General features: G+C 39.9%; 1 protein-coding gene across 1 annotated transcript in view; it reads left to right on the top strand.

Moving 5' to 3' along the window:
* Positions 1-9,060: 9,060 nt before the first annotated feature.
* The window catches only part of Rad21 (RAD21 cohesin complex component), a 28,416-nt gene continuing 13,562 nt past the window's right edge, over positions 9,061-23,914 (top strand). The window contains exons 1-3 of the mRNA XM_042672957.1: positions 9,061-9,246; positions 17,025-17,199; positions 23,197-23,326. Coding sequence (XP_042528891.1) covers positions 17,056-17,199; positions 23,197-23,326 — 274 coding nt within the window. The 5' untranslated portion in view covers positions 9,061-9,246; positions 17,025-17,055. The remainder of the gene's footprint in view (positions 9,247-17,024; positions 17,200-23,196; positions 23,327-23,914) is intronic.

Raw genomic sequence — 23,914 nt, forward strand, 5'->3', positions numbered from 1 at the left:
TGAGCCACCAGCACCCGCGGTTTTTTTTTGTCTTTCTCAAGGCTGTTTACTCTATCGCTTGAGCCACAGCTCTACTTCTGGCTTTTTGGTTATTAATTGGATATAAGAGTGTCAAGATCTTTTCTTCCTAGGCTAGCTTTGAACTGCTATTCTCAGACCTTAGACTCCCAAGTAGCTAGGATTATAGGTAAGTGACAACAATACCAGCTGAGGAGCCATTTATAATATGCTAAATCATGGTCATGCCATGATTTAGAGAACTCAGTTGCTGACTCATGCTTTTGTTTCTTAGTTTTCTCCTCAGCCAAACTCTGTATGTTCCATTGAAGCCTTAGACCAATTAATATATTATACTTACAAAGCAGTGGGGGTTTTTCAAGGTCACTTTTGTTTCAGACAAAATTACTGTTCTTAAATTTTTGTGTGTGTGAAGGAAGAGTATCATATTAAAGGAAAGTGTGTGTGAGTTGCTATTCCCTACAGAAATGAGCTGATTTTCTCACTTCAAGAAACTGAAATTGAAAATAGAAAGTATATCAAAGTCAGCCTAAGGATTATCCTCTTCCCTTAAGACTGGTCTCATTGATGAATATGACACCTTGGACTCAGATTTTCTTTGACTCTAATAACTATACTATACTATACTATTCTAACTATACTATCCTGTATACTATACTATACAATTCTAAAGAATCTTGTTAAATTTTTCCAAAAGACAGAGCAAAATTATGATACTCATTAATTTTATACAAACAATTGCATCCAAGATAGATATGTAGTTTAATTTCTTATGCAAATAAATCTTTTAAGAAAGAAAATGTAAAAACACTAAAGAGACAATAATTGTATTAAGAAAAAAATTGACAAAAAAAGAAAAAATTTGACAGCCGAGTGGCTTCAAATATAGTGCCATTGGTAGATCTATCTTTGCATTTCAAGTATATATTAATTAGACTTCTGTCAAAATTCATATTAATAGCTGGACACCAGATTCTCATGCCTATAATCCTAGCTGCACAGGAGACTGAACACTAAAGACTGCAATTCAAACCGACCCAACCAGAAAAGTCCACAAGACAATATTTCCAATTAACCAGCAAAAATGCTGGACATAGGCATGACTCAAGTGGTATAGCATCTGCTGCACACCTGAGTTCAAGCCTCTGTACTAGAAGAAAAATCTTCTGAATATAAGCAGAGCAACCCAGTGGCTGACACCTGTAATCAGAAGACTGAGCTCCTCCAGCAAAAAGCCAAGAGGGTAGTATAATTCAAGTGGTAGGATACCAGCCATGAGTTCAAGTATTATAGGAGCTGTATATCAGGAAATGGGGACAAAAGTCCAACATATTTCACAACACCACAGAAATTTCTAAATTCATCTCCTAAAAGTTCAGAACAGTTATAATTTTCTTAGTCTAATAACTCCTCCATCTCAATCCCTCAGAGGCATGGGATTGCTGGTAACTAAATATTTTTCCAGCCCAGACTTTGTTCTGAAATACTTTGCACCTGCTACAAACTTCTGCTAAAGGAACTCCAAAATGTCAAGAAAATTTTATCTCTCAATAGTTGAATATTTTGCATAATGTATCATGTATAAGATTTAAAGCATTTTCAAGACATGTTGTACTGGGACACCCAAATTAAGTCACAAAAATCTGATGTTTGGTTTTAAAACAGTCATTGTGGGTTTACTGTGTACATTAGACACCAATCTTTCTACTAAGTATGGCTTGTTTTCCTTTTTTGGATGACATAGTTGATGACTTCTGTGATTCGGGACAACCAGTAGCTGCAAACCCAGCTATTGCTTCCCATCACAGGAATATTCTGTTGCCACAGCTGAACCCTTTCCATGTTTACTTGATTTTTGTAGATTCTTCTTGAGCTTTTGAAAGTGAAAACATTTTTTTAATCACAAAGAAACATAAGAGCAAAATCTTCCCCACTTATTTAAATAATATCATATAGATGAGTCAAGGACAGACTCCTCTGAAGTAACAGAAAATCCCACAATAGAAAAATAAAGAAAGGGATTGGAGATGAAGAGCTCCAGCACAGTTTTTTGCAGTGATATCTGAAAGTTACCAATACAAACTAATCAAGTAATACGTGAATTCATTATACTGTGCTTTTCACACTGTTATTTTTCTACTTATCTAAAGAGTAATTCTATTTTTTCAAAAGTTAGCTCAGAAAGTACAGGAGGAATAAACAACCTCTCCCTAGGACTAGATTAGATCATGAGAAACTGTCTAAAAGTTATTAAAAGGAGAGTCTATCTTGCAATCAAATCCAACATTAGATCCCTGATCCAACGGAGATCTGGCCTAACAACACAGAAAATACCACTTTAAAGAGGCATTTTCATATTATTTAACCTTAGCTTGTTAGATTGAGATCAGGGATTGAAAAAATATGAAAAGTTGTTGCTCTGTAGTAACCTCATTGCCCTGCGGCCTGGCCTGCTGGAGGGGTGGGGCCTGTTGCTGGAGGAGGCGGGGTGTGCCCTGATGGGTGGGGCATGCTGACCAAGGGGGCGGGGCTTCGAGAGGCTGCTGTCACTCCCCCACAGCGAGACCTGTCAAGCTGTCAAAAACATGGTGGGACAGCGGACAGCTTGGGAGAGGGGGTGTAAGCAGTGGTTAAAGCCATTCGACCCATGGGAGTGGGCGAGGAGCAAGCCTATACTTAAGCTGTGTGCTCAGAGCAGTGGGGGATAGAGAGAGACAGCAGGAGGAAAGAAAGGCAGCAAGAGGCCCCTCCCAGGGCCCAGCAGGGCAGGCCTGCAGGGGAGTAAGGAAGGAAAAGGCAAAGCCTTCCCCTTTGGAGCTTTGGAGGTCTGAGGTTTGGAGGTTTGCAGACTGACTCACTGGTGGTTTGCCGACCAACTAATAAAGGTCAGGACTGCCCATTGGAGGCTTGGAGGTTTGGTGGTCCAGGCTGCTCTTGGTTCTAAGTATCCAGCCCAGGACAAGGTAGTCGCAGTCCCCCCTTTTTGGTGTACCTAGTATAAATACGATTCTTTTGTTATCTTTAACCGTGCTTCGACGGATTGTCTCACTCTTTGAAGGTTGTAATTCTACTACTGATAGAAATTGTATTTTAAAAGGATTTTAAGACAGAATTATGGCGCAAAATGGTCACATAAGCTATTACCCTAAATGCATTATACAGTAAATATGACCAAATGGGATAACATCCGGGATGTACCAGGAAGATCAGATAGAAGAACTTAGGTAAATGGGGTGGGGTAGGGGTTGGAGAATAATCTTGTTTGTGTAGTGAACCATGCATAAGATAGGGGGAAAAAAGCATTAGGGGTGAGTGTGTACACCTGTTATTCCAGATACTTAGGAAGCAGAAGTAGAATTGTGGTCCAACACTAGTCTAGGCAAAACATTATAACCTATCTGAAAAACCAACTTAGTGTGGAAAGACTAGGGATATGGCTCAAGTAGTAGAACAGTTGACTATAAAGCACCAAGTCCTGACTTCAATTCTCAGTACTGAAAAAGAAAAGAATGAAAATGGGCAAGAGAAGAGAGGAAGAAGAGGAAGAAGAGGAGGAAGAGGAGGAGGAGAAAGAGAAGAGATGAAGGTGGAGAAGGAAGGAAGGAGGGAAGAGAAGTTTCTTATTTGTATCTCCTACTTGGATATGGCTCTGTATTCTCCTATTTGGATCTATAGGATTTACAAAAGGGCCCAGAATATGCATATATGACTTGTCATTGAATTCTGTAGCCTTTCACATTGGCATAAAGTTGATAATTAAATCTTAATTATATCAAACAGCTAATATCAATTGATGGGAAATAACGTAAACTGAAAGCACTTACCTTTCCCCTGACAGCCTTATCTTAGAATTGTCCTTGCTGCTGCCTCTGCTGAATCATCTTCCCTCCCTTACCCGCTACCCCTTTCCCTTTAACAAATGTATGGGGTAGTTTTGGAAGAGTCTGAGACCAAGGCCACATCTGGCACTGCTGCCTCTGGTGGACTCAGATGTTGTTGAACCCTTTAAACCTTCTACTCGATTGCTTTCCCACCTCAACTCCATCTCATCCCGCTTCCATCTGCCTTGACTGACTTCACTTTTTCCACCTAATAAAAAGGAACACTAGCCTGGTACTGGTGTAATACTAGCTACTCAGGAGACTGAGATCTGGGGACTGTGGTTCAAAGCTAACCTGGACAGGAAAGTCCGTGAGACTCTTACCTCCAATAAACCACAAGAAAATTGGAAGTGGCCCTGTGGCTCAAAGTGGTACAGCACTAGCAATGAGCTGAAGAGCACAGGGACAGTGCCCAGGCCCAGAGCTCAAGCCACGCGACTGACAAAAAAAAAGGGGGGGGCTAGGGAGGGGGGAAGGAGGGGGGAGTGTGTGTGGGGGGAGATGGGAAGGGATAGGAAGGGGAAAGAAAGGAGGAGGCAACAATGCTTGATAAGAAATGTACGCATTGGGCTGGGAAGGTGGCTCAGTGGCAGAGCGCTTTCCTTGCATGCCTGAGGCCCTGGGTTCGATTCCTCAGCACCACATACCACATAAGCAAAAAGAAAAACACCGGAAGTGGGGCTGTGGCTCAAGTGGTAGAGCTCTAGCCTTGAGCTGAAGAGCTGAGGGACAGCGCCCAGGCCCAGAGTTCAGGCTCCACAACCCGACCAAAAAAGAAAGAAAGAAAGAAAGAAAGGAAGGAAGGAAGGAAGGAAGGAAAGCAGGCAGGCAGGCAGGCAGGCATGCATTACCTTGCCCATGTAATTGTAACCCCTCTGTACGGTATTTTCACAATAAAAAAAAAGAACCCTAGTTGTAAGGGGGGTGGGGGGAATGATCCATTTCCCCTTCAGCTGGGTTTTAGGAAACTTGGTTGCCTTTCCCAGGCTTTCCTCCCAAACGAAACCTGTTGGTCTGTTCAGTTTTCCTTTCTGTTCTTTTTCTTTTCTTACATCAGTGTTGTGTGCTGAGTATAGACGCATGCATTGGGTAACTCTTTTCTTTCTTCTTCTCTAAATGCTAAAATGATGCTTAAAAGAAGAAGTACTATCTTCCAGCCATGAAACAAGTAAGTACTCCAAGGAAGATAGAGCTGAAAGATGCAAATGGTATCAGTCTTTGAAGTCTTTGAAGTTTTTGGCTCCTCCTCATTCCTGATGAGGAGGAGCCAGGAGCTGGTGCTCATGCCTATAATCCTAACTACTCCAGAGTCTTTAGATCTGAACATAACTGTTGAAAATTAGCACAGTATAGGAAAATCTATGAAACCCTTATCTCCATATCACCAGTAAAAAACCAGAAGTGGAGCTGTGGCTCAAATGATAGAGCTTTAGAATTGAGCAAAAATAGGTAAGGGACAGTGCCCAGATCAGACCCCAGTATTGGCACCAAAAAAAAAAAAAAAAGTGGTCCACATATTAGCAGCTTTGTGATTACCTGAAAACTGCTTCAAAAAACAATAGTAGACTCTCTGACGACTCAAAATTGAACTCAAATTTGATTTAAACACGATCTCAGTGTGTACTGTGAATATGAAGTCTTTAGCTTTAGAAAAGCCAGCAGTAACGGTCAGTTTCCTTACCCTGATTATTTCCCAGCATGTTAAATGTCATGTGGATCTAGCAACACAAGATGCAAATTCCTTTCTGGCCTTTTCATTCCACCCCACCCCTGGAAAACACATTCAGATAGAACTTCTGGGGTTTGGCAAGGCAATGAATGTAATTCTTAGCTGTCAGAATGCCACACTCCAGAGAATGTCAACATCACTCTGAAAGGACTCAGCTACTATGAAGGTGCCAAGAAGAAGCCTCTAACACCTTTAGTCACATCAATGTGGAGCTTAGTATCCTTGAAAGGAAAAAGATGAAACTCTGGACTGACAAATGGTGGGGAATCAGAACTTGCTGTCATTGGGATTGTCTGTAGTCACATACAGAATACAGCCAAGAGTGTTAAGCTGAGCTTCATTATAACATGAGGTCTGTGTGCACTCACTTCTTCAACAACATTGTTATTCCAGAGAATAGGTCTCTTTGTTGTTGGTGGTGATGGTCATGGGGCTTGAACTCTGGGCCTGGGCGCTGTCCTTCAGCTCAAGGCTAGTGCTCTACCACTTCAGTCACAGAGCCACTTCTGGTTTTCTGGTTGTTGTTTTTTTTTAATTATTGGAAATAAGAGTCTCAGACTTTCCTGTCTGAGCTGGCTTTGAACCACGATCCTCAGATCTCAGCCTCCCGAGTAGCTAGGATTACAGGCATGAGCCACTGGTGCCCGGCAAAATCTTACCTTTCTTTGGTAAGAAATGTATACTCACAATTCAGATGAGGATAGATATTGCTTCTTAATATCTCATGCCCAGAAAGAGGAATTAATCCTTGAAGGGAATGATATTGAGACTTGTTTAAAATTTGCTGCTTTCATTAAGCAAAACATAACAGTTAAAAACAAGGACAAGGGGGAAAAGTGGGAGAAAATGAGGGAGGTTGTAACACTTGAAAAAGAAATGTACTCCTTACCTGACTATGAAACCCCTCTGTACATCACCTTTATAATAAACTTTAAATTAAAACAACAACATCAAGAACAACCAGGTGTTGGTGGCTCATATCTGTAATCCTAGTTATTCAGGAGGCTGAGACCTGAGGATCAAAGTTCAAAGCCAGCAAGAGAGGTAAAGTCCTTGAGATTCTATCTTCAACTAGAGAGCTACGCTGGCACAATGGCCCAAATGGTAGAGCCATGAGCATATAGGTTTAGCAAGAGCATGAGGTCCTGAATTCAAATGATATTATCAACTACAAACTAGTTTTCCAATATATCTGTTTCTGAAAAAGCAACACAAGCTAATAAGATCCAGTTGCACATCCTAGATTAATAAACTCACCGTGATATTTTCATGATGTTGTAAAATAAATGTACTACTTTTTTCTAAATTATAAACAAGATCTCTAGATATCTAAAGTATAAACAAGATCTTAGGAAAATTGGAGACATATCACTCTCAGCTACTTGCTATGAATATATTGTTCTTCTGATAAAAGAGTAAATTTAGGGAAAGAATTTCAATGTTATATTAAAGTGAGAGTTTTACTAATGATGCTGGTTTCTCATGCATGATGAGCAAATAAATGATTTCCAAGTAGCATAGAAGCCACTGAGGCATGATTTTTTTCCCATAGCAGGTTAAGTTTTGCTGTTCCTATCAAGCTACAGGGAACCAAGTACTATGCAAACTGCCTACGTGTTCATATTATCCTTCAGCTCCGATTACCAATTGGAGCTGTGTCGTTACTCATGCTGTCTTTGAAGTGGTAGTTTCTCTTATCCATAAATTATTCTAATTTCTCATAATTTAGCAACTACATTTCCTCACATGCCTCCTATGAAGAAACTTCACATTCTTTATAGTAAGAATACTATATTTACTAGACTACTTCCTCAATTTTTGGCGATCTCACACTTTTTAAAAGTCTAAAGGAGTTTTTATTCAGCTTGTTAGCATTTTTGTTAGTTGTATTTGTTTTAAGCACCTTAGGCAGGTGCTGGTGATTCACACCTGTAACCCTTTCTATTCAGGAAGCTGAGATCTGAGGATTGCAGTTCAAAGCTAGCCCAGGCAGGAAAATCCATGAAACTATTCAGGAAGCTGAGATCTGAGGATTGCAGTTCAAAGCTGGGCCAGGCAGGAAAGTCCATGAAACTCTTATCTCCAATTAACCTCCAGAAAACTGGAAGTGGCGCTTTGGCCCAAACAATGCTAGCCTTAAGCAAAAAGAGCTCAGGACAGCAACCAGGATCTGAGTTCAAGACCAAACCAAAAAAAAAAAGTTTATCTTGATCCTATTTTCATGAGTTTATCTAATAAATTTCTAAACCACTTGCAGAATAAAGCATCAGTACTTACTATATTAAAAAACATTTATAAAACACCTACATTCTGGATTGAATGCCTAGAGGGCATCAAGGCAAACACTATCAATGTGTATGTATCTATTAAATATCTATCATTTCCAGAGATTCAGCACTATTATAGATGAAAAACAGGTAATGAATGAAGAGGAAATACATTAGAATGGTCACTGGCAAAAATTCCCACCTGAAGAGGTGAATTTAAAAGTTATTAGCATAATTAAGTTTTCTGATCCAAATCCAAGTAATCATCATGAAGCCTGATCAAGCTTCCTTTTCTGAGGAGTGCCATGTTCACCTCAGTCTTTGACAAGCTACCTGAGAAAAACCATCCCTTTAGTAGGCCCAGATAGCAAAACTAAAATATTTCTAAGTATTCTAAGGAGGTAATAATCCCTTTCCTTAAATTCACTTTCTCAACTGTGCCCAATGGCTGCCTTCAGGCTTAATTCCTAGCCCGAGATTATTCCTGCTCCTAGATGGTGTTATCTTCAGGGTTGAGAGACAGAAACTAAACACAAATGCAAATCATCCTTCCATTCACATCGCTTCCTCATGATAAATAACTAAAAAGTTCAAGATCCCTCCCGAGCTTTATCATGAGCTCAGTGGGGGCATTCATCACTTTATCCTGCAGCCTCGCTGGCCCGTGTGGGCAAACAGAAGTTGTTTCCTAAGTATAAGTTGACTAAATCAACGAGCTTTGGGATTTCACTTAGCTACTTGAAGGGTTTCATGCTTCTTTCGTGGCTATAAAGTCACCAAAATGAATTTGTGCGTCGGGTGATCACAAAGGCAGCCCTTTTCTTTAAAACCAGGGCAAGAATCAAACAATCTAATAGTCACTCTACTATTCAACACTGCGCATGCGCCGTTCGCCGCCGCCGCCGCCGCCGCCGCCGCCGCCGCCGCCACCACTCCCCTCCCTACCCGCCACTTCTGGAAAGCCTCGCTCGCCAGTGTAGTAGCTTCGCGCCTGCTCAGTTCCGGGCTCCACACGCCGGGAAGGAGCGGAGCCCAGCCCACAGGAAGTGATCACTGCGCGTGCGTCCCTCCTCCTGGAGGCTCCGGCTAGCCGCGCAAGCGCACAGGCACCATTTTGACCGTAAACATCCTGCCGATTTGAACCGAGGATTTGGGCGGCCGGAAGAGCCGCGGCGTAACGGCAGCCATCTTGTTTGTTTGAGTGAATCGGAAAGGAGGCGGCGGCAGAGCGGCGTCGGGAGCGGCTCCGCAGCTTCACTTCTCCAGAGTTCCCCCTTTCCCCGCCCCCTCCCCCGACCCTTTTCCCCCCTCCCCGGGCCACGCAGCCCGCCCCGCTCGCGGCGGAGAACCGGTAAGCGGCCCGGCCGACCCCCTGCTTTCGCTCCGCTCCCTCCCCCCACCCCTTCCCGCCGTCGGGGCGGCCGACTCCGGGGTCCGGCCGGGCGGGCTGGAGGGCGGCCCTCGCCGCGCCCCCGCGTGCCGCCGCCCGGGGCCTCCTCCGCCCCGGGGCCGCCCTCGCCCCGCCCGCGGCGGGCATCCGCGCCGGTCCGGGTCGGGAACGGCCGCCGGGCCTCCGGGGGTGGGCGGGAGGCGGCCGCGCGCCGCCGCCCCGGGGAGCCGGGCCCGCTCGGGTCTCCGGCGGAGCCGCGGGGAGGGAGGAGGTTTGAACGAGCCCGCTCTGGAGACCGGGCCGCCTACTCCACGGGTGAAAATGGCTGTCGGCGGGGACGCGGGATCCGGGGCGGGAGCGCGCGGGGCCGGCCTGGCGCCGCCGTTGGTGCCAGGCCCGAGGGCAGCCCGGGGTCCGCGGGGCGCGGGGGATGGGGAGCGCGCGGGGCCGGGGGGGGGGGGAGGCGCTCCCCGACCCCTGGCTGCCGCTTCCCACCACTCTTTAAAAGAAACTCAGGTTGGACACACACACACACACACAGAGGTTAGATCGGTGGGAAAGGAGACAAGAACTCGTCTCTGAGTGTCGTAGGACACGAGTAGAACAGCTTTCAGTTTAACTTTTCTAGAACTTACTTAGGTTGTGGGGTGCGGTGCAGATGCTCTCTTGCGGGGTGGAGAGGGGGGGCTTGGCCCATGACACTGTCCTGTTAAGGTGCCAGACTTAGCGGCCTTCAAACTTGGAAGAAGGAAAGAGGGGTTGGTTTGGTCAGTCTTCCCAGATCCGTCTGATTTCTTAGGCTGTCTTCCACGTTCCAGAAGCATGGGTGTTGTGAAGGGCTCTCTTCACCAGGGAAAGTATTTGCTGTCACTCGACTTAGAATACAGTTAACCATTGGTATCCAGTCACCATCGGTTTTCAGGGAAGGAGAATCCTGTTTTCTTAATGAAAATAATTGCCAGAGAGACCAGCCGAAGAAACTTTCCCAAGTAGTAAAAGTCACTTAACACCTTTGTTTAATGTTGGAAGTCGCAAAACGCTTTTGAGAAGGTTGATAAGGATGAAAGCAGTGGCCAATGATTAAATTATTTGACAGTGCTGAAAAGGTAACAGCAATGTATAACTAATGGACATAGTGCAGTCTGTGCACAAGTCATTTCAGTAGAGCATAATCTTAATGTTGCTGTATCTATAAAGGCTGTATATTAGTATACATAAAACGAAGTTGTCTACTTAGGATTGTGTATGAGGTAGAGTATTAAAGTTGAGATTTTTGAGAAATTGTTTTGTGATATAATAGACATTGTGCTGGCTAAGTGATGTATATCTTTCAAAGTTACTATTTGCATCAGCTGTGGCACTAGTTAGATGCGCTGTAACATGATTTTTTAAAGTATTCTTAGTAAGTTTTCCCACTTTTTAGATGAGAAAGCTAAAGATTCAGATTTTATTATTTTGCTTTGTTTTGAGATAGGAGACAAATCTCATTGTCAAGCCCAGGCTGGCCTCCAACTGAAGATCCTCCCTTCTGCCTGGGCTTCCTGATTGCTGAAGTTACAAACCTGTTAAGCTCAGCCTAAAATTTAGAACTTATTTACCTTTAGAAACAGCCATGTAGGGGCTGGGAAGGTGGCTCAGTGGTAGAGCGCTTGCCTTGCATGCATGAGGCCCTGGTTTCCATTCCTCAGCACCACACAAGCAAAAAGAAAAAAGCCGGAAGTGGTGCTCTGACTCAAGTGGTAGAGCGCTAGCCTTGAGCTGAAGAGCTGAGAGACAGCGCCCAGGCCCAGAGTTCAGGCCCTACGACCAGACCCAAAAAAGGAAAAGAAAGAAACAGCCATTTAAAGAAAAGGCTGAATTTAAATCTAGGCCTGTCTTGATTGTGAAAACCCTGGATCTAATACTAGGACTAAAAGGGAGTGAAGCTGCAATGTGCAAATTTAGAAAAACCTACTTACTCTTCCTCCTCCCTCAACACCTCAAAGGGTTTCATTTTTATATAAGTTAACTTTCCACGTTTTCCAAGGTTAGGAAACTCCCAAAAACCATTCTTTTATAGTATAGAGGTTAAATGCTTAACTTGCTAGTTAAGGGCAAAGCAGATTTTGTCTTGATTTCCAGTGTGGCCATTACTACTTTGAATAGGTGATTTGTATGTATGCCCAAGTTAATCTGTTTGTTACTGTTAAGCAAGGTGCTTGAACTGTTCGTATTATGTGTACATAGTATGTATGTCAGGCAGTACAAAAAGGTGCACCTCACTTTCCCTGAAGATCTACTTTGCAAAAAGGGATGATTGGTACTTTTTTTGTGTACTTGGTATTTTTTTGTGTACTGTGTAGATATTTTATACTTGTTCAAGCAGATTTTAAATGTATACATTTGCTCCGGGTTTGTAGGGTTCAACATAGGTGGTGGATTCAAACAACTACAGGTCAAAAGTAGCCATGTTTTATTTTATCTGCCTGCCTGCCCGCCTGCCTTCCTTCCCCCCCTCCCCCTTGGTCAGTCTTGAGGCTTGGACTCTGGGCCTTGGGCGCTGTCCCTCAGCTCTTCAGCTTGAGGCAAGTGTTCTACCACTTGAGCCACAGCACCACTTCCAGTTTTCTGGTGGTTTATTGGTGATAAGAGTCTCAGGGACCTTCTGCCCCTGCTGGTTTTGAACCGCCATCCTCAGATCTCATCTGCCTGAGTAGCTAGGATTACAGGCATAAGCCACATGTGCCCAGCTCAGCCATACTTTATCATGGAGTAGTCCTCTTCATGGCTACTGCGTTCCTTTTGTTTCGTTTTTACCCGTTGAAAGTTTGTCAGAACTCTGTGTTGAGCACCTTTATAGTACCATTTTCCCCATCATTCAGATTATGATTACCATTTCTTTATAAATAATACTTCAAGGCATACATGTACTGGGAATCCAAAAAAAAAACTTACGTGTCTTTGTTGTAGTAATCTAGAACCAAACATATCTGAGATATGCGTGTGTTCTGGTAAAAGGTGGGATTGATGTCGCTTATCTGCAGAAGATGGTTCCAGGCACCTGGATGCCTCTGCCCAGCCTTCTGTCATCACCAGAAAAATACCTGAATATTCAAGCTCTGTAAATAAAGTGGTATAGTGTTTTCAAGCAACATTCATTCATCTTCCAGCATACAACATAGCCTCTAGATTGCTTATAATACCTAATCCAGTGTAAATTTTGTGTAATGGTGATTATGGTTTAGGGAATAAGGAAAAGGAAGACAGTGCGTACATAGTCCGTACAGAGTTGTTTTTGGCCCACATGTGGGTGAATCTTAGGATGTGGAACCCTAAGAGAAGGAGGGTAACCCTGTTTATGTATATATATGTAGTGAGAGCAGCAAAAGGCTGTCTACCCATGCATGCCCTTCCAACAACTCGGAATTTGTCTTAGAGATTCCTGAGTTGGTGCAAATTCTGCATCAGTGTTTAAGGCTGCCTGGTATTATTTTGTATTCATCATTTTCAGGTCAGTCATAATCACGTAGGCTATTTCTAGTGTTTTGTTAAAAGTTAGACTGGCAAGGCAGCACAGTGTTGTAGTTTGAAGTGTAAGCACTGACTTAAATTTTTTCTTTGTTGTTTTCTCATGTAAAATGAACCTATAGGACACTTATTAGAAAATTGGATTATAAAACATTTGGTGTGTGTTTCTCTCACTAGTTTACATAACTACTGTCCTAATAGAGGGGCTGAATACTGCTAATGGCTGACATTGTAGAGGAAAACTTAGCTTCAGTTTGACTTTGCTTCTTTGGAATAATCTTAACTTGCTCTTCCTTGAATTAGTATATTCTAAAATGCCAGTCCTCAGGACATTTTTTTTCCCTAAGGATTAATTGAAGAAGTTGCTTGTTGCTTTAGAAAATGATTGAGAACTCATGGAATTTTTGGGCTCTGCTGTGGTATCAAATTCAGGCTTTCTGCCAAGGCTTTTATAAAAGATTATAAGAATTTAGAAACTTCCAAAAGTATAGAGATGGCTTTTTAATGTTGGATAAATGTTAGTATTACCAAGAAAAAATTGGCTTGCAAAGGCAACGATTACATTTTCTCTTTATTTAGATTTAAGCCAATAGTTGATCCACCACTATTCCTTCAGTTCAGCTTCCTGCAGTTACTAGAGTGATTTCCTCTTGCTAATCGTTTCCCAGATTTAATTTTAGCTGACTCTGCTTTACTTGTTCCCCACCCCCCAATCCCATGCCAAGAAGGCATCTGTTTAGGAATCTCTGCCTGTACATAGCTGGAATATTTAGGCCTGGTGCTCTGCCTAGCAGCTGAACTGATGCTTACAAACTACTGACACCTGTTGAATAGTGCCAGCAGTTTATGTGTGTCAAATTATGTGGTGTATCTCATTTATGTACTCATTTAATACATATTTAGTAATTGTCACATGGCAAACAGGATTTTTTGTTGTTGTTTACTTGGGACAGAAAGTTGTGTCTGTGGGGAAACTTGGGATATCACAGTGACTATATTTCTAAGAACACGCTGCCACATTGGATTTTAATAAAAATTCTCTACATTCTTATTACACTGCAGGGGCAGCTTAGATTTTGCTTTAACAACCTTTCTAAGGCTTGAAGGAGACACATTGATTTGAATATAGGAGTTTTTCTTCCATCAGGAGCAGTATATTATGATCTATAAAATACTAGGTAAATAAGGGACTTTTGAAGTGCTAGTATTTAATATTTAAACTTCAGCAAGGGTGAGGAACTTTTTTTTTTCTGCCCAGGGTCACTTGGATCTTTATAACATTATTTGAGGGCCATAGAAAATTGTGAAAATAGGCTGATGTCCACAAGCAGCAAAAGAGAAGTGTATGGAAAGCATACGTATGTATTTATACAATTCTACCAAATGATTGTACAATCTTCCTCATCCCTGCCTTAAAACATTTGTTCTGGGGCTGGGAATGTGGCTTAGTGGTTGAGTGCCCACCTAACACGCATGAAATCTTGGATTCCTCAGTGGCCCATACACAGAAAAAGCTGGAAGTAGAGCTTTAGCTCAAGTGGTAGAGTGCTAGCCTTGAGCACAAAGAGGTTCAGAGGCAGCACCGAGGCCCTGAGTTTAAGCCCCATGACTAATTTTTTTAAAAAAGCATTTGATCTGAATTCTTTCTAGTACTTGTTTTTTTACTTCAAATTTGGGAGAAGGAGGTTACAGTGTTAGACAGTTAATGAAGCTCCCCACCTCATAGAAAACTACTGTGAATTAATGATCTCTTAGGAGTCTTTTTGTTATTAAAATATAACAGATGGTAAACATGGCTTGCTGTTGCTCTGTTTACACTGCGTCTCACCTTTCCAGTTATTTTTACCATTCAAGAAATCGCTTGCCTATGATATGTTCAGGTTGGAAAGAACAGGCATACTTTTAGTTGAAGATACAATAAGGAAATCCTAAATTTAAGAAGTGTAATTACTCTGGGCCTTTTATTTTGTAAGCTAACCAAAGATTTTTTTACCTACCAGCACACGTGTGAGATTCTTAACAGTGTTTAGTGTTTTCTGTTTTTCCTAAACTTCTGTAATAAGTATATGGTGTCAACTAATTGGGTATCAGTCTGCATTTTCCTAATGGCTAATCACATTGAACATTTTTTTATGTTCTTGTTTGCATTGAATATTTCTGCAATGGCAATTTCTCTTTTGCTCATTTTCTAATTCAATTTGGGGGGGGGGGAGAGCTTAAGATTTGTTTCCATATTTGAGTCCCAGTCAGATTTGTGGCTTTTGTCAGCACCAGTGACCCCTATAATCCTAATTAATTAGGATGCTGAGGTCTGAGGAGCCTTGTTCAAAGCCAGCCCTGGCAGAAAAGTCTGTGACACTCTTATTTCCAGTTAACCACCAAAACCTTAAAGTGGTGCCATCCATGAACAAAATGTTAAGGGAGAGTGCCCAGGCCCTGAGCTCAAGCCTCCATAGCAGCGTCTCCCACCCTCCCCCACAAAAAAGATAATGTGGTTGTATATATTTCTTCCCAGTCTATAAGTGTTTGGGCCTTTTCTTAGAGCAAGAATTGTTGAATCTGACTAATTTATTGACTAGTTTTCCATTATGGATTGTGTTTTGGGTGTGTTATCTGGGAAAAAAAATTTACCACATTATTTGTACCAAAAGACTTTTCCTTGTTTTTCTTTTCTCTGAAAGTTTTGTAGTTTTATATTTAAATCTGTTGTCTAATATGAATTCTTAACATGGTATGTTCGTTTGGGTTGAGATTGTTCTGTGAGGGAGGGGCTGTGGATGACAGTTCAGCCACTCCAGTCCTATTTGTTGGAGACTATTCCTTCTCTATTGCTTTTGTATTTTTTTATTTTAAAAAATAGTTGGACTTATCTATGAATGTGTTTCTGCCACTGACTTATAGATATGTATGTAAGTGTTGAAGTCAGATAGACTAATTCCCATTTTCATCATCTTTGAAATAGTTGTAGCTATTTCATTTCTCCATGTTGGCTAATCTTGTCCAAAGAAAACCTCAGGAGATCTTAATAATTGTGTTTGTTTTATTAAAACTTAATATATACTTACCAAACAGTTACAGTATAGAATAACTGCCCTGGAGAAAACAATCTTATCCTAAATAATCAATATTTATAGCAGCTTGAATATTAATAAAACCTAAACAAATGTCTTTTAAAGGTAAAAGGTTAAACAGTGGTAGGTTGCTTGTCTCATAGAATGCTATATAGCAGTAGATGAGACGTGCTATTGATAAATGCTAACACAGTAGATGGATCTCAAGAACATATGACCATATAACATTCTCAAGATGACAAGATTCAAAATATACAGAAGAATGCCAACGTTTAGGAATGGTAGGAAGCAAGTGATGGGTATAACAGAATTTTATGGTGTTAGAATAGTTCTGAATGTTACTTATCTTGGTCTGGTCATAAACATAGACAGAACTTTATTTGGAAAAATAAGCTGTGAAAGGGGAAAATTAACAGTTTGCATAGCTACTGTAATCTCTGAGGTTTACAGGCCATCTTTTGCTGAAAGAAAAGTAAAGTTTCAGAAAAGTAAAGTCAGCAGACAAGTACACTTCACTCTACTTAAAGCTCTGTGTGTATGAGACTCTACTTTTTTGTCTGTTTTTCTAAATCTATAAAAATAGGACCAGAATACTTGATTAACTTTGCTTAGTGAACTATGAAGTGCTTAGCAGTTTATTATTACAAAGTAACAATTGTCTTTTAACTGAACACTATTCATTTTAATGGTATTTTTAAACCCCATTGAAACCTGTGCCTGAATCCTTTTCTTAGACTTTATTATTTATTTATGTATTTTTATTTTTATGATAATGGAGATTGAACCTACAATCTCATACATTACTAGGCTTAGACATTTTTCTACTGTCATGAAAGGTTTTGGTCAGTAAACTGACCATTTCTGTCAATAATCAGGATAAAAATGAAATTAATGCTTTATAGAACTTCTAAAAGAATTCTTTATGAATTTTTTACGATAGTTTTTAAGATAAGGCATAAATAGATTTGATTCTTGTCTCTTTTCCCTGTTGCTCAATTATTTGGAGATCTTTTTCTTGTCATCAAAAATTAATACTGTGTTTTGTAAAATACATTTTATACCTTCAGGCCTTTGATTTTTCCAGGGGTTTTTGTTTGTTTGTTTTTACTTCATAAATACTTAAGTTCTCATGTGGTACTATACTTTTTTTTCTTCCCACAGGTTTCCTCTTGTTTCATAGAAAACCAGAATCATGTTCTACGCACATTTTGTTCTCAGTAAAAGAGGGCCTCTGGCCAAAATTTGGCTGGCAGCCCACTGGGATAAGAAGCTAACCAAAGCCCATGTGTTCGAGTGTAATTTAGAGAGCAGTGTGGAAAGTATCATCTCACCAAAGGTATGTTTGATGTTGGTATTTTTATTCATTTTATTGATATCTGAAGTAGAACTTACAAAAAACAGTCCTTGATATCTCTGTATATTGGAGGCAATGAAAATCCATAGGTTTTTCCCATTTTCATTGTTTTGTCTTTTATCACCTTTAGATGTGTTTGGATCCAACTGTTTGATACTCTTTTTTAAAATTCTCTTAAGCGCACAGATATTTTTTATTTGCCTATTTTAATAAGAAATATGCATGAGGTGGGGCAATTATTTCTAGGTATTTTTATACTTCTGTGTAAGTGATAAGAAAATTACAAAATGTTCAAAATGAGGAACTATTGTTAATTAAAAGGAGTTTGGGGGGGGGGTGGGCCACATCCAGCCACCTTACCCAGCTTAGCAGACACTATCTACACCACTTGGTTTACCTGTGCCTCACAGGTCTACATACCAATTCTTAAGAATGCTAAGCTTATAAAGCTTCTGCAGTTGCTGTGCCCATTTGCAGGAACTTCCACTAAATCTTTGCTCCCTTATTTATGTTTGCCTCTCACGAGGATGAAAGCTTCTAAAGTAACCTTATTTGATTTGCTTTGTTTACAAGTGTGTTCCAGGAGTAGTTGTTACTGATGCTCTCTTAAGGTTTTGTTTGTTTGTTTTGTTTTGTTTTTGGGTCCAGTCGTAGGGCCTGAACTCTGGACCTGAGTGCTGCCCCTCAGCTCTTCAGCTCAAGGCTAGCGCTCTACCACTTGAGCCACAGCGCCACTTCCGGTTTTTTTTTTCTTTTTGCTTATGTGGTGCTGAGGAATCGAACCCAGGGCCTCAGGCATGCAAAGCAAGCGCTCTACCACTGAGCCACCTTCCCTGCCCATCTTTTGTGTATTATTGTATATTATAATATTTGGTAATTAGACTATATTGGGGAGAAGCTGTATTTGTAGCTGTACCTCAAATTATGGTTAAACAGGACCATAATTTGTCAGCCACAGAACTTAATTGCAGAATTTGAAATAGACTTCACCTGGGATGAAGTGAAGTAATTCAAGTATTTATAATATGTATGATTATAGAGGAAGCTGCTTCTAGATATTCTTTGGAATATTATAATATATGGCATATGTGCTATATTTAGAAAGTTCTGGTTTTTGTTTTAGCACCATTAGAGTTTGAACTCAGACCTCTTACCTGCTGGACTTGTACTCTTATCACTGAGCCATGCCTCCTGCCCTGTTTTTAGCTGATTATTTTTAGGGTAGGTTCTCAGTTCTCAATTGAGCCCAAATCTGCCTTCTTATGCTTCCCACTGGGATAATGATAATGTTCCATTCCATGCATGTTCCCTTTAGACCTTTCTGCCTAGGCTGACCTCAAACCACAATCCTGCAGGTCTCAGTATTCCAGGTAGCTAAAGTTAAGTTGTGAACTATAAGTGCCTGCCTCAAAAATTTTAAATTCTAAAACACATTTGTTCTTAGGATTTCTTATACAGAGTATCTAGCTTATATTATAGGTCATTGTTTTGTTTGAACATTATTGAGTTCTTCTCTTGTATAGTTTATATTATTTCTAATTTTTTGAAATTTAACTCTTCTGGTCCCATGGTCCTAACAGTACAGTCATTTAGAATGACAGATAAGTGATACCAAAAAAAAGTCTTTTTTAGCAAATAATTATGAAACATCAATGACTGTATATCTTTTCAAGACACCAAAACACAATCCATGTTAAAAAAATAAAGCTAGATTTTGTTAAAATGCTCATTTCTGGGTCTAGGGATACAGCTAGCTCAGTGGGAGAGTATATACGTACTATATGCAATCCCTGGTACTAAAGAAAAATAAATGCTCTGTGTGAAAGACATCAAGAAAATGAAAAGATAATCTAGACTGGTAGAAAAACTGTATAAAACATACATACCTGTTGAAAAATTGTTGTCCACCAAAGACAGAAAGGACTCTTAAAATTCAACAAGGAGCAGGGAAACTGCAGACTTTTTAACAGACAGCTTGCATAAATCAAGTAAGTTTATTAAAAAGCATTTAATAATAATGTCATTAAAGAAATGCAAATTAAAACAACCAAATGCCACTACTTAAAAGATTAGAATGGCCAAAATAAATCCAAAACACTTAACAGGAAATAGTGGTAAGATGTTGGGCAAGACTCCTTCACCTTCATTGTTAGTAGGAATGAAAAATGATATGGCCATTTTGAGAGAGTTTGGTAGTTTCTTTGCTGAGAAATCGAACCCAGGGCCTCATGCATGCAAGGCAAGTGCTCTACCACTGAGCCACCTTCTCAGCCCTGGTAGTTTCTTATGTTCACTCTTCTCATACAGTCCAATGACCTTGGTCCTTAGTATTTACTCAAAATAGTTGAAAACTTAGTCTTTACAAGCACCTGAAGCGGCTTTTTCATAATTACTAAAACTTGGAGGCAACTAAGATACCCATAAATAGGTAAGTGGATAAAGTCAACTATAGTATATCCAGAGAGTGAAATTATTGTTTTGTGCTTTAAAAAAATAAGCCCAGGCCGAGTTCAAGCCCCATGACTGACCTCTCCCCCCCCCCCCCCAAAAAAAAAAAAAGATAAACTATCATACCATGGACAGACATAAAGGTATCATAAACATGTATTAGGAAAAGCAAGCTAATTTGGGGCTGTATACTGTGTGATGCTTAGCTGTAAGACAGTCTGGTTAAGGCAAAATCATGAGGAAGGTAAAAAAGATAACAGGGTTGGAGCAGAAGGGATGTATAAAAGCAGAAAACGGGAGTTTTTTTGTTGTTTTTCTTTTTAGGGCAGCAACCATTATTTGCCTTAAAGTACAATGGTGTGCCATTTTATGTTCATATTTAACAAATGTTAGACCAAAAGTGGTCCTAATGTAAACTATGGACTTGGGGTAATAAAAGTATGTTGACATCATTTTCCAATTAGAGTAAAGGTACAACTGTGATAAATGACGTGGGTAAAGGAACTTATTCCTGTACAAGGAGTACATGGAAAATCTCTGTAACTCTTCACTCAGCTTTGCTATAAACCTATAACTGCTTTTTGTTTTAAAAGATGTTTCAAGTGTAAACGGCTCTTCTTGAATACGGTTTTTATAACAGTGTCATTTGTATGTATACGTATAGATATATAGGTACAAGAAAAAAATCACATGCACATATATTCAATACATATGCACATTAAAACACAGAAAAGCCTAGGATACATGCCAAAATAATTTATAAGATTATGGGCTTTCAGTTTTCTTTTTTAAAAATAATCATTTAGTGAGCATTTCTTGTTAAATCTGTTCATATTTTTTTAAGTCTTAAGTTTAACAAGAATGTAATTGATGGGTTAAGAAATAGACTTATTTTTATGATTTCTGGTACCCATTGAGGGTTTCTTCTATTAGGATTCTACCAGTTCACACTTATAGTCAAACTGTGAGAATATAGTATTTTTTTTTTTAGTATTTTTTAAAATAGATATGTTTAACTGAGACATAGAAAACTGGGAAGTTGCACTTTTTGAAATTGATTTCTTGCTGCTGCTCTTTACCATCTATATGCCAATAGTGAGAATGTTTTGTGTCAAGAGGGTAACTGTTTCGCAGAGTAGGTACAGAGTACGGTATGGCCCACTAGCACTATGGAAGCATATGGGACAGTGATGTGTATAAGGCATACAGTTCAAGAGTAATGTAAAAGGTAGTAATCACTTTACATTTTTAAGCATTTATAAATTGTGCATTTTGTTTGGGTTTGAACACAGGACTTTGCACTCACTAGGCAAGTGCTGCTCCACCTGAGCCATGTCTTCAACCCTTTTGTTCTTACTACTTTTGGAATAAGGTATTGATTTTTTAGCCCAGGCCAATTTGAACCTCAGTAATCATATTAATGTTTCCCACGTAGTAGGATGACACGTCACCGCATCCAGCTTTTTATTGGTTGTGTAGGAATCTTAAACTTTTTTTACCCAGGCTGCCCCTGGAACCTCAATCCTCCCAATCTCAACTTCCCTAGCACCTAGTATTATTCCAGGAATGAGTTTCCTAAGACTTCTTGAAGAACTTACCTTTTTTTTTTGTCAGTTGTCGGGCTTGAACTCTGGGCCTAGCTGCTATCCCTCAGCTCTAAAGATTAAGGAAAATGTTCTACCACTTGAGCCACAATGCCACTTCTGGTTTTCTGGTTAAATGGAGATAAGAGTCTCATGGACTTTCCTTGCTTGGTCTGACTTTGATCCTAGATCCTCATATCTCAGCCTCCTGAGTAAGTAGCTAGGATAACAGGCAAGAGCCACCAGCGTCCAGCTTGATTTCTTTTTCTTTATTGTAAGAGTGTGTAAGGATAGTTTCATTTTCACTAAGTAAACTGACCTGAAGATTTCTAATGTTTTGTTTTAGTGTGCAATTCTTCTGGGAAAGTACTGGTTTAGTTGGTTACAGTAAATGTCAGATTTGTAGCTGAGTATTTAACTGCAAGCCTATGTGGTCATTCTTTTACCCATTAGAAGAACCACTTGCACACTGTGCAAAGCTATCCTTGAATGCATCTGGTTTTATTATGTTTATTTTATTATGCATACATTCTTTTGCTTATAAGTCTTTTACCTCTGTGAACCAAACAAGTCTAGAAAGCCTTTGCCAAACATCACTTTTGGATATTGCTATAGACAAGGGTAATACCATATAAGACCAAATATAAGTAGATTCTATTTTTCCCTTGGAAGCAGTGTTTTAATTTGAAATTATTGTTGTGTAGGAATTAATCACAGGGTAAGTCATGGATTAGGTTGTTAAAATTTTTGACATTTAAAAATTTATAGCAACAAACTTCATGTTATTCTGTAAATCATAAAGTAACCTTAAGTATGCAGAGAATATGAGAGTTATAAGTAGAGTCCTAAAGGAAATAAAACAGTTTTGTGACCCTAGAATTTTGGTATGCTTCATAGTTGGGGAAGATTATCTAGAGATTATTTATTCTCATTAAATGTTCCTTATATTTAGAAGTTTGAATACTTGTATTTAGATTGTCCTATTTTCCCAAACATTAATTTTTTCTCCCATACTAGATATCTCAGTTAATATTGATCAAGGTCTACCATGAAAGAAGTAAACTAGGTTATACATTTCCTAGTGAAATAAAGATAGAATTGTAACATGTACTTGTTGGTTAGTATATTTTCCATTCAAATAATAGAAAGTAATTGGGATTGGAGGTGTGGCTCAGTTAGTAGCAAGCAAGCCAATGAGCGAAAGCATCAGGTGAGTTCTTGTCTTGGACCAAAAAATGAAAAGAAACTAGTAAAAGACACTTGAAAATTGAATTTATAAAGAAAATAATCAGTTAACTTAATCAGAAGTTTGGAAACAGGTAAATTTAGGATTTGTTAAGCAATTCAAGGATATTACCCAAAGTTTCTCCTTTCCCAGTTTGCAGGTTTCTTGTCCTTCTGATTTCATCATCATGGTTACAGGTGACTTGCAAGCAGCTCCACAGCCTGCCCTACTTACAAAGCAAAAAGACAAGAGGGAAGGAAAACAGACATTCTTTAATTTGGAAAATCTTTCTCAGACACTGTCCTGCAAACTTGACCCTTTTTTCTTTTAGCTGAAGTGTTAACTTGTCTACTCAATAGCAAGTATTGACAGACAAGAATGAAACAATTCTTTAAAGGTTGGGGATGTCTGCTTTTGAAACAAAGCTAGCAGAACTCAGCTAGCAGGGAGAAATAGCTCTGATTTGGCATCCAAGGTATATTCTCCTTAAGGTGTACCATAGCTATCTTCATAACTGTTTTAACTCATAAATCATTAGTGTTTGGGCTATTTTGGTGTGCTATTCAAAGAATTTATGCGTTGACAAAATATAAAGGGTTTATCAGGCATCTTTAAATGATAAAAGGTATAGAAGAAAGTGAGAACTCAATATAAGTAGTACAAAATGCAAGCTTTGTATACAGAACCAAATCTATAAATTAGATTAATATGTTTTATTCAAAGGTCAAGATGGCACTGCGAACATCAGGACATCTCTTACTGGGAGTAGTTCGAATCTATCACAGAAAAGCCAAATACCTTCTTGCAGACTGTAATGAAGCATTCATTAAGATAAAGATGGCTTTTCGGCCAGGTATTGTTTCAGTCCTTCCTTCCCTTCTTCCTCTCTCCTGCCCCTCATCTCTCCACCTTTTATTTTTATGTTTTGATTTTATTTATTTATTTATTTTTTGGTTGGTCATGTGGCCTGATCTCTGGGCCTGGGCGCTGTCCCTCAGCTCTTCAGCTCAAGGCTAGTGCTCTACCACTGGAGCCACAGCACCACTTCCAGCTTTTTCTGCTTATGTGGTGCTGAGGAATCAAACCCAGGGCCTCATGCATTCAAGGCAAGCACTCTACCACTGAGCACCTTCCCAAGCCCTCCACCTCCTTTTCTTATAAGATCCCCATGCTTTGTGTGGAAAATTGCTACGTATATATTCCAGATAGGCATGTTTTGTTTTATTTTCATTGAAATGCATAGGAATATTCTCAGATAGGACAGAGTCTAGGGAGGCAATAGTTGAAGGGAAACCCACTTACATCTTACTGGAGTAATTTTTTTTTTATTTTTTTGGTCAGTTGTGGAGCTTGAATTATGGGCTTGGGCACTATCCCTCAGCTCTTCAGCTCAAGGCGAGCGCTCTACTGCTTGAGCTACAGTGCACTTCCAGTTTTCTAG

This window comes from Dipodomys spectabilis, unplaced genomic scaffold (genome assembly GCF_019054845.1).
Source record: "Dipodomys spectabilis isolate Male_0828 unplaced genomic scaffold, ASM1905484v1 ptg000783l, whole genome shotgun sequence".
Taxonomy (NCBI): Eukaryota; Metazoa; Chordata; class Mammalia; order Rodentia; family Heteromyidae; genus Dipodomys; species Dipodomys spectabilis.